The sequence below is a fragment of the Hesperophylax consimilis genome, chromosome 27 (genome assembly GCF_061612785.1).
Source record: "Hesperophylax consimilis isolate HC1 chromosome 27, BYU_Hcon_1.0, whole genome shotgun sequence".
Classification (NCBI taxonomy): domain Eukaryota; kingdom Metazoa; phylum Arthropoda; class Insecta; order Trichoptera; family Limnephilidae; genus Hesperophylax; species Hesperophylax consimilis.
Genome location: NC_142862.1, coordinates 14,563,367 through 14,578,482, shown reverse-complemented (window position 1 = coordinate 14,578,482; position 15,116 = coordinate 14,563,367). Strand labels below are relative to the sequence as shown.

General features: G+C 33.6%; 1 protein-coding gene across 1 annotated transcript in view; it reads right to left on the bottom strand.

Moving 5' to 3' along the window:
• Nucleotides 1-15,116, bottom strand: part of LOC149410631 (SID1 transmembrane family member 1-like) — a 64,631-nt gene that overhangs the window by 46,879 nt on the left and 2,636 nt on the right. The window contains exons 3-4 of the mRNA XM_089648300.1: nt 4,803-4,896; nt 3,935-4,054 (exon numbers count right to left, since the gene is read on the bottom strand). Coding sequence (XP_089504426.1) covers nt 3,935-4,054; nt 4,803-4,896 — 214 coding nt within the window. The remainder of the gene's footprint in view (nt 1-3,934; nt 4,055-4,802; nt 4,897-15,116) is intronic.

The window sequence follows — 15,116 nt, the reverse complement described above, 5'->3', positions numbered from 1 at the left end:
GGTCGAGAGGTGCATCAAATTAGTTACCCAGGCATCGTTGTCTACAGTTGGGCCTGAAGCAAGAGATGGATTCATTCGGGCGACAATAAAATCTAGGCATATAATGCCCGAATTTCACACCAAATCTCATTTCAAAACACGATAAATATTATAAAACTTCGATAATTTTAACAAAAGTTCTCTTTGTTAAAGTATTTTATTTACTAAAAAAACATGTTTCTCAAAAACACGAAAAAAACAATAAAAAATCAATAATCCTCTTCAAAAAACCAAAAATAGACCCCGCCTAGAAACTATGGTAATTTTATTTTTATTTTCACATGTGTTATGCACCTTATTAGCTATAAAACCCCTAATAAAATTGTATTTTTGCTATGAATATCGCTTGTTTATAATGCTTGTCAGAGTTTTCAACGACTTTTTTCATACAATTTTTTTCTAAATATAAATGTGCTGGTTGTTGAATAAAGGAATGTTTCGATCGAGTTGATTTTTTTAGACGAAAGAGGTGTTATATAAAGGCAACTTTTTTTTGCTATTACAGTACTGGCATCTTTAAAAAAAAAAGTCCCATACAACGTCACTCCACCCTACTGAACATGGCCGACGCTGTAATATTAAATGTTAGATAGCAGTTTCTATGTTTTTATGTTGGCAACATTAGTCCTGCGGAAATTTTTTGTGGTTTCATAATCTGTAGTCGTGGTGTTTTTGGATTTAACATCATGTAATATGTTTGTTCTACATTGATGTCCATTATTAAATGACAAAATTGTTTAAAAATTCTATAATTATTTTAATTGTTTGACCTGAGAAACCATTTTGCATTTTCAATGCATTTTGAAAATAGGTATTTTGCATTTTGCATTTGAAATGCTTTTCTAAAAACCATTTTGCATTTTGCATTTTCAAATGGAAAAGTTTTGACCCATTTCCATTTTGCATTTCAAATGGTTTTGGGTACCCATTTTGCACATCTCTGTATGGGATACTATTGAGTATAGAAGTGTTCGCGTTGACAAAAATAGACAGGCTACATACTACATACCAGAGGCAGCTCTACGAGTCCAGAAGTGGAAGGTCAATCGAAAAAAATAATTATGAAATGTTAATACATATTGCTAATGCGTTGTCAATATTATAAAAAGACCAATGTATGTAATTATTTTACCGGTGCTCACCTATTCTGATTCCGGTAGTATAATATTGTTTAATTTAAGAATATTTATCTAATTATTTACACATATAACTATTTTTTTTTTTTTATAAGATCTTGTCCTATTAAAAGTTTTTCAAATCACTAACTCCAATCTCAGTGCATTGTTTATCAGTTCAGTAAAAAGTAAACAATGAAAGCAAAAGTACCTATACATTCGTTTTATTGCACCTGCAAATCCACTCACAAAAATAATAAGTTTTAATTTTAAAATATCGTTTTTACCCTCTTTATATTTATCTCTTCTAATTAATTGACACCACAGACATATGAATATATAGACTAGAAATTAAAGGTGAGGGGTAAAATCAACTGTTGAAGAACGAAGGGGGTAAAGCTGACTGTGATTTGTCAATAAATCAATCTGACAGTATATAGGCATCTCGCATTATAATATCACCATTTAGTTCTTAAAAGTAAAATCTGCTTTTGAATGAATAGACATTTTTACATGGGAGCGCAAATTACTCGCCACATTATGAACAAATTTGCGAAGTCCAAATTCGGCAAAAAAAATTTATTTTTGATGATCAAATGTCATATATGATTTCTTTGAAAATTTCAGTTGAAAATATTATTTGGTTTAGAAATTGTGTCAATTTTAGGAAAGCGATATATTTATGCGCTAATCGCGAAAAACACCCGCTATAGGCTAGAGTCTGTTGTTTGAAGCCCCCGACTATAATGTGTTAAGTTAATTAATCAAGTTACATCACTTTGGGGTGTTTTTATGTTATTAATTTTATTCACTTCATTTATTAAGTTATTCATTATTAATATTGTTAATAGACCTTCTGCCAAGCTTTCGTAAGCACCCAATGACAGCATCAAAGTGAGTTACATATCACTCATTTTTCACTTTGACATTAACTCAGTCCCTTTAACTCTCCCGCAGCCAAGTGGGGGAGTAGGTGGTACCCAAAATTACAATCCTCCTTATATTAGATTAAATACTTGACCTTTTTTATTATTAATTAAACTTTTGAACATAATATTACAATTCAGCTTCTGTTTTCTATTTATACTACTCTTCCATTAAAAGCATTTGCTTGTGGATGGAAGAGGAGTGTACATTTGCGAAAAAATAATGGTATAGTAATAGTAATTTTAGTATTTTACGTATTCCTGCGCAAATACATAAGTTACCACTAATAATTGACTGAATAATTGGGATTTCTATAGTTTAAAAGCCCATAAGACAGAAAAATGCATGGGGTCGTCGTAAGACCCATTTGGTTACCGACGTTTTGTTTGGCATCTTGGCCTGTCGAGAGTTAATAAAGTGCGCCAGGTTTGTTATTGAGTATTTGGCCATGTATCTTGTTTACACAATGTACTACTCTAGTTATCTTCCCATAAGTCATTTGGTATTTTGATGCTCTACTAGGTAGGTCCATTTGTTTTTTAGAAATTAACATGACTTCTGTTTCGCCTTCCAAACTCATTGCAACTGAGAAAATCGTGCATGACTTTTAAAATAGAACAACAAAGAAATTCTATTAAAAATTAAAGACAATTGACCAACTTAAGACCATAAAAAAATCTAAACTGTGCCGCCAAAATTTACAATAAAAAGAGAAGTTAGGTTAGATTACCCACCAAGAAATCAACCTCCATCTATCTTCTCTTCTTTCCTACCCTCACCATTTTCATTTGCTTCACAGCACTCCAATATTCATAGGCTCTGGGCAGTTGGGACTCTTGATTCATCTAACCGTCACATAAAAAAGAAGAATATAAAAATAATATAGTTGGTATAACCATCATACTGGCAAAAGGGTTGTTCCAAAATCGGTCGATGGAGGAAATAAATCTATATAAATAAAAATGTTAATGTTCGTTTGTTCAAAATCTTAAATCTCTGAAATTTTGACACAATGTTGCATTTGAATACGCATGTTTTTCTATATACCTACATTATATAGAAGTCAGCTGTGACAGGTAAAAACGCTTTTCTTGAAAAACAGCGCCATCTGTTGGACAAACATGCTGTTTTTAAAAAAAGCAGCGGGATCTGTTGGACATGAAAGCAACAAGCGCTATTGTTTCTCTATCCGCACAGACAGACTGAGCCACAGCAATGCATGGCAGGGTACAGCTAGTTTAGTAATATACAACAAAGAATTCATTTAATTTAACATCATCATCACAATGCTATATTTCAGAGTTGGATTAGAACTTCTCAACTAGCTGCGGGCTCCATCCGCCTTCAGTTCTCAGTCCTTCCTGTACTGCTCTGATCCACTTCAACACAGTATATCCACTTCTTCCTTGGTCTGCCCACCCATACGCGGGCGCAATCGGAGCAGTCCGCTCTAGGCACTTAACTTCTGATACCTAACCTAACACATCGCTCTTGAGATTGTTTTTCATAAAAACCGCGCTACACGAAAATACAAATCATCGAAATATTATTGAATAGAGTGATCAACTACCTACTACCTACCTAGTGTCCTATCATCTGGCATTCTTACAGGTCCAGCACATTTCAGTCTTTGGGTTTTACAGAAACTTACAGTGGTCTCAGAATAATAGTACTCATCGACAATACAAGCAACGCCTGAAAAAAGAGGACTGCTGGATATATAGTTATATTTATGAATGGAGGCCGCTGAAGTATCGTAGAACAGGGACGTCTGGAGGCGCTGCGTCAAGGCGATGGGTCTCCAAACCAAATAGGACAGGGGGACGATCAGAAGGATAATAGTAAATAAGTACCTTTGGTGTTGTTGGAGTTCGCTGCCTGAAGGAAGAAGTTCTTATTCGGACAGAGCGTGCGGGAGATACTGAGGTGTTCCTGCTGTCCGACCACTAGCGGCAGCTGCCATGACAACACACCTGCAAAATAGAAGCCAATTCAGTTTTCTCCGACTTAATCTAACATGGCGGAAACCTCTCTTAATGAGACGCGTTTGCTCATTTGGCCAATTTTTAACTATAAAAAATTATTATAAGCAGTAATTACTCGCCTGAAATATCCACACAAATTGAAAATATCTCCCAAGTAAAAATAAATGCCGCCAACGGGAATTGAACCCGCACCTTCTGATTGCTGGTCAGGTGATCTGAACCACTAAGCTACATCGGCTTATTCCCAACCCGCCAAATAATTCAATATGTACTAGTATTTCAATCAAAAATGATTGCTTATAATAATTTTTTTTTCAATTTATGTACATTTCAGGCGAGTAATTATTGCTTATAATAATTTGTTATCCTTTGTGCCATGCATAAAATAAACTTGTCTTAAAAGTAATAGTTTAACATAATTTTTTTTTTTTAAGTAACCACAAGCTACTAATAAACCAAACTTTTTAACCAAGGAAAGTATTTTTACTTCTGGTGCTGGAGGTTGGTTATCATCAGGGTAATCTTTAATAACTTTATAATCCAATTATTGTTTGTTTAGTGATTAATAGATTTAAATTGAAGTTTTTAATTTGTTGACTTGATTTCGTTAACACTGTAATATTTTGACTAATATTCTTCAGATAATTGCATACTTAGTTAAATACACCTATCTCGGATCCCATAGATAAAGTCAAAAAGATAGTTAAAAGCAGAATGAAAAGGGAGTGGCCCTTACCTTTCTGCTGTCTGGCGGTTATGAAGATTGGATAGGTCCTGTTGGCGAGGCTGCTTGACACCGATATGCGGGCCGGATATTCCGAATCGAAGAACTAAAAATAAAACAGAACCAAATTTAGATTTACGGTACCTTGACAAAAAAGAACAACGAAGTTAAGAAAAATTGTAAAAAAAAAAAAATAACTTAACCTAATAATAATAATAAATAAATAATATGATGAAACTATACTAACAGACCGAACGATTAGTCATAATAGACCCGATATTGTTTTACATGACAAAATTAAAAAAATAACTTTTTTACTTTACTTTTTTTAATGTATTTTTTTCTCTTGATCATCTTCGGACGACCCCGACTGCATTTACAATTGAGTTCTATATCATACATTATTTTTACACTCCTTTGTTCCTTCATCACATACGCCTATTTTACCAGACATAATTGCTTTTTTTTTTTTTTTAAACCAAGACAAACTTTCCCAGGTTACGAATAACCTGACAATATTTAAAAATCTCCTTCTAACACCACAAAAAGTGGAAAATATTGCTTGTGTTGTGATGGAGGACTTAGCCAGCCGAGGAATTGAATGTGTGACGCCTGGGTGGGACCCAAATGCGATGCCAACCCAGCTACTGACCAGCTTGTTTAACTTGATTATCGCATGTTTTCCTCGGGCTTCCCCGAATTTTTCTACCACTCACTTCATGTAGCATCATGAAATCCACATTGTTATTGTTAAAAAACAGTTTTTCCCTTCATTCACCACTGTTTACCATATTGTTGCTATTATAAAACTTTTATTCAACTCTTCATTCCAGTGCAAAGATAACGTGTTAAGTCTTCGTTGGGTGTCTACAACTTCTTTTATCAAACAATCCACTCTCTAAAAACTCCTGTCAAACAAAAGTTTATCCTGACCGCTGGAGCGTTCTGCTATACATATAATCAATTTCAGCCTTGAGCGCTCGGAAATTTTTAAGTGTTTGGTTTTGAAAATTACCGCACTCTTTCAAAAAATTATAATTCCGAATTTCAATATGGAGACATATAAACTGCTTAAAGTGCTAAAGAGCCTTTGAATGCACCTACATTTGATACTTTATTACATATTTTTAGGAATTATGAAAAAAATGTTAAAAAATCATTAAATTTAAAAAAGCATGAATTTTGCTTATTATTTACTTTAAAATTGCCGTTCATAGTACCTACTTAGAGCAATATTAAATTTTATTACTTCTGTATGTTGTCTATGGTTTAGTTGATAAGCACTGCTATACATTTAAATTATAACATAATTTTTTAATGTGTAAACACATGTTCAATGATTTGTAAAAAAAATATTTAAATATTTTCGGTTCATGGAATGTCAATAACAAATAAGTCAGAAGAGATGAGGGACATATTTTGTTAGAGTTTGAAAAAAGTTTTCAAGTTAGCTTTATGATTAATCGAATATTGGAGTTGGAGATTATGAAATAATTCCAAAAAAATGTTTTAAAATATCACTTCAAATTGGCCACATTTTGGCCAGCGTGAGCTCGCGGGAGTTTGCAAATTGGCCAAAATGTGACCAAATAAGGTCCAGGGGATAAGAATAAACTTTGAAATTTTCAGCAAAATTGGTTCAGTAGTTTTTGAGTCTATGGGGCACACTTTTATTCATATAGATTTCAAAATAATGTATATTATCATTGTAGCATTATTTAAATGCAATAAAGATATTTATCTTTTCTCATTTCCATATCTTTATTTACTATTTTACAATAATGTTTCATACCATGTCATTAAATAATGCGCACATTTTTGTTGATAAATAAATTTAGTCATCTCTCACTAACACGTCACCCCAAACCCAGTGCCCAATTAGTAAAAATGTTGGATTATAGTGCATCCATACAAAATATGCTAAAAACAATATATATAAAAAATGAATGGTGTCGTGTTTACGCTTGCAAGAAGATTCCATTTTGTAAACTTATTCAGAGATGTGGCCATCTTCCGTCGTGGAGCCTTCAGGGAATCAAAAAGGAGTGGAGAGGAGAGATGAGGCACTTTTTACTTGGGGGGGGCCTTCGGAGAACCAAGAGGGAGTGGATAGGACAGATGAGGACCTCTTCCTCATGGGGCCTTCAGGGAACCAAGGAGGAGTGGAGGATAGATGAGACCCTCTTCTCTCGTGGGGCCTTCAGGGAACCAACTACGCTTTCAACTAGTCAAAATAACGGCGGATCTAGCAGTTATACAAATATAACCGAGCGGAGGATTTCTGAGAGAGTACTGTATTGAGAATAAATTTCTTCAACAATGACAAGCTAATTAAATTGTATTTCCATCAATCTAAAATGAATGAAGAATACCGCACGAGAGTACCGACAGCCCAGAGTCTGTGGGACTATATCATCCACGATTGGGGTATGTTGTGAGGCTGAAGGAAGTGGGGATGGAAAGGAGATGAGGAAGAGAAAGATTGAGAAGTCCCTAGATATTCAGATCTGGCCATTAAACACGGCTAAAGTCACTCCAAGCAACATTTCGATTCTAAATTACAGACTTTCATCAATTTAACCAGGGCAATATGAAAATATCATTTCTACTCAGTGATTACTGCAATCTGAGGTTGAAATTATATCAATAGATTATACAGAAATGATAAGAATTAACTGGCAAAATTAAATGACGAGGTCCATTTTCATGTCATGTCAACACACAAATCTTATCTTGATGAATATTAGTGATACGTTATGTGTACAGTAATCAGAAAATCAATGTTATAATACAGTCTAAATATGTTTGTAAAAAGTTGAGACTTTGTAAAAACGTTGCTTGAAATGGTTGTAACAATTTTTAATGAACAGACTTGAATAGCCAGGTCCCTAACTCTCAATCTTCCTCTTTTACATCTCTTTCCCATACCCCAAATCTCTGTCATATGTCACAATTTTTTTTTAATTTTTTTTGTACATAAATTGCTTGAAATGGTTATAACAATGTAAAGTGATCAGATCTGAACAGTCCGATTCTTCCCATCCTTCCTACCTCTCATCTGCTTCCCCTCCTCTACCTCATTTAGCCTCTACATGTTAATGTATTTTGACTGATCGATAGTCTTAATTAACTTCTAAAAATGAATACACAGCAGTCGAAAGGAATATTGTTAAAAAAAAATTCAACTATTTAGTTGTCCTTCAGTTTTCGGTGGCTTCCCTACAATAATAATAATAGTTTGATAATTTATATAGTGCCGTTTTTGTGAAAAATCACCCCAAGGACGCTGTAAAATTTATTAAGAATTGCTAGGCTCTATCCAATTTTATTATTTACAAACAGATTCAGGTAAACATACTTACCTGGCTGTCCTCTGCATGTTTTGTCATTTGCAACGTTTACAACTTTGCATGCAGAGGACTCAGTAAACACTTAGGACGGGTTGTTTCGGAGAATTTGAACAATTCATCAAATTTCAACGTTCATTTACGGGTTATGTGAAAGTCCTATTCAAATTCTGTTATTATATCATTATAGGCTAGTTGCTTGACAGAACTGAAATAAAAACAGAACTTAAAAATATCTTTCACAGAACTTGAAAACTAACTTTGAAATTTGAAGAATTGGTCAAGTTCTCCGAAACAACTCGTCCTTAGACTTAGTAAAATCACTGGATATTGATTCTACATTTGCTATTTTTCCTTCCTGTTGATATTACATTTATTAGAAACTTATTGGCAAAAGTAGAGATGATATTTCTTTTAAAACACTAGTGAATTTATGACTCCTTGGGACTGGAGAATGTTTATGAAACGACCTTTAAGGAACTAGCGTCATTGATCCCTTCGGCACCGGTGCGTAGTCGGGATACACGCCAAACGCGCGCCCAACATTTGTACACGGTTGACATTTGTCACATGAGAACGGGTCGCTTCTACGATTCGTTCTTAAGTTCAACAGCTCGGCTGTGGAACGAACTGCCGGCCTCTGTGTTTCCTCCCTCCTACAACATGGGACTCTTCAAGACCCGTGTTCACTCCTTCCTCTCTACAAAAAGACCCTCCACACAGCATCCCCAAAGATGACATAGGCCCTGAGGGAAATTATTTTCTTCAGGGCCTCCTGTGTGGAGTTAATATAAAAAAAAAAATAAAAAAAATTCGGCATTAATTGAGAAAGCGAAACGGTTATTATTTAAAAATAAGTATACATTAACTAAATTGAAAAATAATTTTTTCAGTATCTTAAAAATTTGTCAAAATCATGTAAATGAAAAAATGGTCACTTAATACTTTAATAGCCCTTCTCAAACCTCACGTGTTTTTTTTCCCATTAACAGCTGTGCATTTAAAAAATGGCTTTTTATGGTTTGTCGTCGTTTTTCGGCATGATTGCAAGATTTATAGAAGAATAGCTTTTATATCTACAGGCATAGTTATATTCATATTTATAAGGTGATCTAATGTAGTTTTTAGAAATAAAAAGAACTCTAACTTTTTATTTTTTTTTATTTTTTATTTATTATTTAACATTATAAATGATAACAATATGCAGACTTATAAATAATTTGTTCATTATTATTCTATTTCTCCATAAGTTGAGCTCCAGGAGCTCGTGTTTATGGGAGGAGTCTTTACATTTAGTTCTAATGATTTTTTAAACAATAATCAAAAACTTTTGAAATAAATACAAACATAATACTAACATATGTACACAAATTAGAAAATTGTTTTTTTAAAGATAATTAAAATAATTCATCTTTTTACAGATTAAGTAAGCGTGAGGAAATTAAGGGTACAATATATCAAGAAAAATTTATAAAAGTAGTTTTTTTTAAAGACAATCAAATTAATATATATTTTTTACAGATTGAGTAAGTGTAAGAAAATTAGGGGTACAATATATCATTATCCAATTTTAGGGACTTAATTAACTTTTTGAATTGTTCATAATTCACAGTTTCGGTTACACTAATTTTATTTTTGGACAATAATATATTGTACCATCTCACACCTAAATACGAATAGTGGTGCTGAGCCGTGGTCGTTCTAAGCATAGGAATGGCTATTAAGCCATTTGTTTTGAATCTATTGCTTATGCTATCTGAGGGGTGAATTTTATAAATAAAATATTCTTTATAAATTTGATATAAGGCGATTCTCTTATACAATTCTGTTATAGATGGTACATTAAATTCCTGAAATATCTCTAAAGTAGGGGAGTCATATGGTTTTCTAAGGATGATTTAATATTATTTACTATATATTATATTATATTATTTACTATTTATTATTATTATTTACTTATTTTATAGACGCACACTTAACTAATCCGTGGCGCACTGACGAGGCGGCACTTCATCCCTTCGTACCTGCATACCTCATGCACATGAATTGCCTATGTGCTTGTAGCCTTAATCCGATTATGCGGAGCAGAAAAAGAGCTATCAATTTTAATATAAACATAATAAACACGAGAGGCACTCGTGAACAGGGTCTTCTTCGAAAAAACCTCACGAGTGAGGCTTGTGAACGGCTGTCAATGTGTTAGTAAATAAAAGGTGTGGCTGTTAAAGTATTAAAGGACTACATGTTGTAAAAAGTATACCATATTAACCAGTCGAACGATGGTTACCCAAATTTAGGTCTCATTTATTGTAAATATTTTTAGCCCACGGGTATTGGACCCTTAGTTTGTTGTTATAATTTTGTGTTACGTGAAAACCTGTCATTAGATTTTATTTGTATTGTTTATTGTTTAAAGATTTTAAAAATTTATTGGTTTTCCTAAATAAATAAAATAAAATAAAATTACCTTGAGCGATGACTGACTAAATTTAGGTAAGTACACGATTTTTTAAAATTTATTTTGATATCTGAAATTTTTAAGTTTTTATAAAACCTACACGTGGGATAAACAATGATATATATGTTAGATCGTCAGCTTTAAAAAACCACAGTAAGTAGTTTAAATATTTCCATGTAAACCTTTCGAAGGCATCATTTTTTTAATGAGTGAAAACCGAATGCCTGGAAATTTCTATCGCTCAAGGCAATTATTTTGTAAATATTGTACTATTGGATGAAGCAACATTATACAATATGTGATTCAGATAACGCAATAATATTATAAAAATATAAAAAAAAATAAAAAAACACACAACGGTGTTCTACAAAATCGATAAACTAAATATTACTTTAAAAAATCAATTATTTTAGAGAAAGCGGCTTTTTGCTTTAGCATCGCGAATGATAGATAACACACAGTTGTTGACATAACACTCTAATGGTAAATCACATATACAAATAAGATAAAATAAATAAAGTCACATTTATTACAAATTAATATTTTTAGTAAAGTAAATACTTCAGGGATATCTTGAAAATAAAAATGTTTGATAAATAAGGTTCTTCACTTCCTGTAATTTAGCATTAACATTAAACAAATTGAATACTTATACAAAGATTTTGGATTTACACAAAGAGGAGACACATTATATTTAAATTGGGTGTTATTACGTGTGGTAGATACTTTCAGTATCACTATGGTAAAAGATCACCATTCAGAAATGGCTTTAATTTTTATAAAATGAAATACTTATAATTTTTTTTATTTATTTGCTTCCCTCATGGAAGTGGCAACTTTTGGGTGCATAGCTCAACTTTACCTCTCACTATGCTACTATACCACTATGCCACTGAGGTGATCAAAAATGTATCTTTCTTAAACATTAGTTGATTCCAATAATTTAGTAAAATAATTTTATTACTCCATTCCACTATTTTTTGTCTATCAATAAAAAATTCCATCAACCAGGTACTTCCCACCTTTCTCTTCCCCATCTCCTTCTCTTCCCCACTACCTTCAGTCTCGCAACATACCCCAATTGGGAATGCCATAGTCTCACTATCTCTAGACGGTTGGGAGCAGTTAAAACAAACAAAAAAACAGAGATGTGCTTTATTTCAAATAAATCCATTTCAAATGGAAATGCAAAATGCAAAATGGGTATTTTGCATTTTGCATTTTAAATGCTTTTCTAAAAACCATTTTGCATTTTGCATTTTAAATGCTTTTCTCAATGCATTTTCCATTTTAAATGCTTTTTTGCAATCTTCCTACTATCTCCACTCATCTTTTTTTCATAAGCGCCAAATATCAGTCGGTCCTCAACCTCGCTATGAGAGATAATTTACATTTGTCAATTGAGTGATACCATTACAAAAAATACTGATTCAAATACTGAACATGGCCATGACGCTGTAATATTAAATGTTAGATAGCAGTTTCTATGTTTTTATGTTGGCAACATTAGTCCCGCGCAAATTTTTTGTGGTTTCATAATCTGTAGTCGTGGTGTTTTTGGATTTACCATCATGTAATATGTTTGTTCTACATTGATGTCCATTATTAACCCTCCGTCGGGCGCAGCCGGCCTCAGAGGCCAACAAAAGACATTTTTTCCCTCTCCAATTCTCAAAGGCGGCCTCCCGCCCTTCCCTCATTTTACTCGCCTAACTTTAGGAACCTTACATGGCGCCCGTCTTCAGTCAGTCGTCGGTCTTTACGCAGCTCACTTATACCTTACACTCAGCTTCACAGGCCGCCTGCGCCCGATTGCATCACAATTTTGAAGGTGACCTTTTTCAGAATATTTTTATTTGCAGTTGTTCATTATACTCAATTATGCCTGTTCTGTATGAAGTTTATCAGTATCTTGAGAAATAAGTTCTGTATTAGACCCTGGCCTTTCAGGCAGAGTGCGCCCGATTGAATTATAATTTCAGTTTTAGGCATTTTATATACATATGTTTCTGCTGAAATGGCCAGAAAAGATGATCTCTCTCAACGCAATGATGCTGTTGATATGGTGACGTTTCTTCTCGATGATGATGCTTTTGAAGATCCAGCTTTGGTTGAAGATTTAGGCGATGAGAGCAACATTGGACAACTAGCTCGGCGAAGTCTGAATACAAGTGGAATGCCGATTCAGTTGCAAACTCGCTTCCAATAAAACACATCCCCTACAACACCTCAAAAAAGGCAAAAGTGTGGAATATGCGTGTTTGAATCAGGATTTAGGAGGATGACGAATTACGAATGTTTAGGTTGTCATCAACCGATCCGTTTACTCCACGTAAACGCGCTGTGCCAAACTTGTTTTTCGGCTGCTGATTTGGGAATCTCATCGTCCATATCTGGCTGCAGCTGCAGTCAGTAGAGACTACCACCTACCTTACCTTTAAATTTTTATTACTTTAAAACTTTTATTACCTCTATGGAGCTCGGTTTGACCAATTATTTTGAACACTGTTTTTGGAAAATTGTTTATTTTAGTTTATGGTTGGTAATGTTTAATAAACTGGTTATTTTGTGTTATATTTGGTTTAATTCCTTTCTATAGATCCTAGTAAAGACTACCCGACAAGTATTTTGTATTAGAATTAATATAGTGGAAGGTGGGGGCTAAAAATATATTGGTGGCCTCTCAGGCCGGGTGCGCCCGATTTCGGTTCGCCCATAGGTGTGCCTGACGGAGGGTTAAATGACAAAATTGTTTAAAAATTCTATAATTATTTTAATTGTTTGACCTGAGAAACCATTTTGCATTTTCAATGCATTTTGAAAATAGGTATTTTGCACTTTGCATTTGAAATGCTTTTCTAAAAACCATTTTGCATTTTGCATTTTCAAATGGAAAAATTTTGACCCATTTCCATTTTGCATTTCAAATGGTTTTGGGTACCCATTTTGCACAACTCTGCAAAAAAATAAATCACAAATTAACAGATTCAAAAACATTGCTTGAAATGGCTTCAGTCGTGTTTATTTTCTATAAAACTCTTATCAACTTTAAAGTGAATCATCGTAGCAATGAGTTCCTGAGAACTTATATATACCTATACAAAATATACTGAGAACTGATATATAACTGTACAAAATATACTGAGAACTGATATATAACTGTACAAAATATACTGAGAACTAATATATATATGTACAAAATATACTGAGAACTGATATATAACTGTACAAAATATACTGAGAACTGATATATACCTATACAAAATATACTGAGAACTGATAACAGAGTAACGCCAAGCAATGTTTTATCAGCAAAATCAATAGGATGTATTGAAGAAGCAAGCACATAACCTTCCGTCATGCGCAATATGTTGGCCGCTATTTTTCTATTCACAGATGAGACACCAGGTCACTGGAGCCAGCATGCGGCTAATGGCCTCTGCCAACACGGTGGTGACCGCAGCCTACCAGCACCAAGTGTAACTTCTGAGTGAGGGTTGGGCCCAAACTCACTCAAGACAATGCCCTACATAATTATTCTTAACTAGCTGTACCCTGCCACGCATTGCTGTGGCTCAGTCTGCCTGTGCAAATATAGAAACAATAGCGCTTGTTGCTTTTACACAGGTGGCAAAAGCATGTTTTTACCTGTCACAGGTGACATATATATAATATGGGTATATAAAAACACACGCATATTTGAATGCAAAGTTGTGTCAAAATTTCAAAGCAATTGGTTAAGAACTTTCGGAGATATAAGATTTTGAACAAATTAACATTTACATTTTTATTTATATAGATTGCTTATTATTTTTTGTTATTTGTTTTTGGGGTGTTATGCCGTGTTGCGCTAACTCCTTCTTTAGCCAACATTTCGGACAGCATTGTAGTGTCCATCATCAGGGCAGATGTGTTATTTTTGTATTTTCTAGTATACCTTAAAGTTCAGTGTATTCATGTAGTTATTGATTATTTTTAGATTCTCTTGTATTTCTAAGAAATTGTTTTATTCAGATAAATTACTGTTATTCTTGTGAATTTTCAGACTTACATGTATTTTCGAAAAAATCATTATATTCACATATCTATTATGCAAACAACATTTATAACTAGACATCGGATTATATGCATTTGCATATTTGCATATGCAAATGCATATAACTCTCTAATTACGAGGTTAATGCATATTTCAGCCTTTTTTCCCAAATCGTGCATATTTCGTTTAATAGCGGGAGGTATCATCTACGTATAGGAAGCTAGGTGACTTGGCTGCCTGTAAAATCCTAGAAAAAACAAATCATTCAACTGTTGCTCGTTTCATAAATGATTCCATAAGATCTTTGTTTCCCGATTGTTCTGTGGATGAAAAAATCTGCATGTTTGTTTCTGATGCTGCGCCATACATGGTGAAAGCTGGCCAAACTTTTTATCCAAATTTACTACACATTACCTGCTTAGCTCACGGGTTTCATCGCCTTGCAGAAGAGATACGGCAAGAGTATGGGAATGTTAATAAATTGA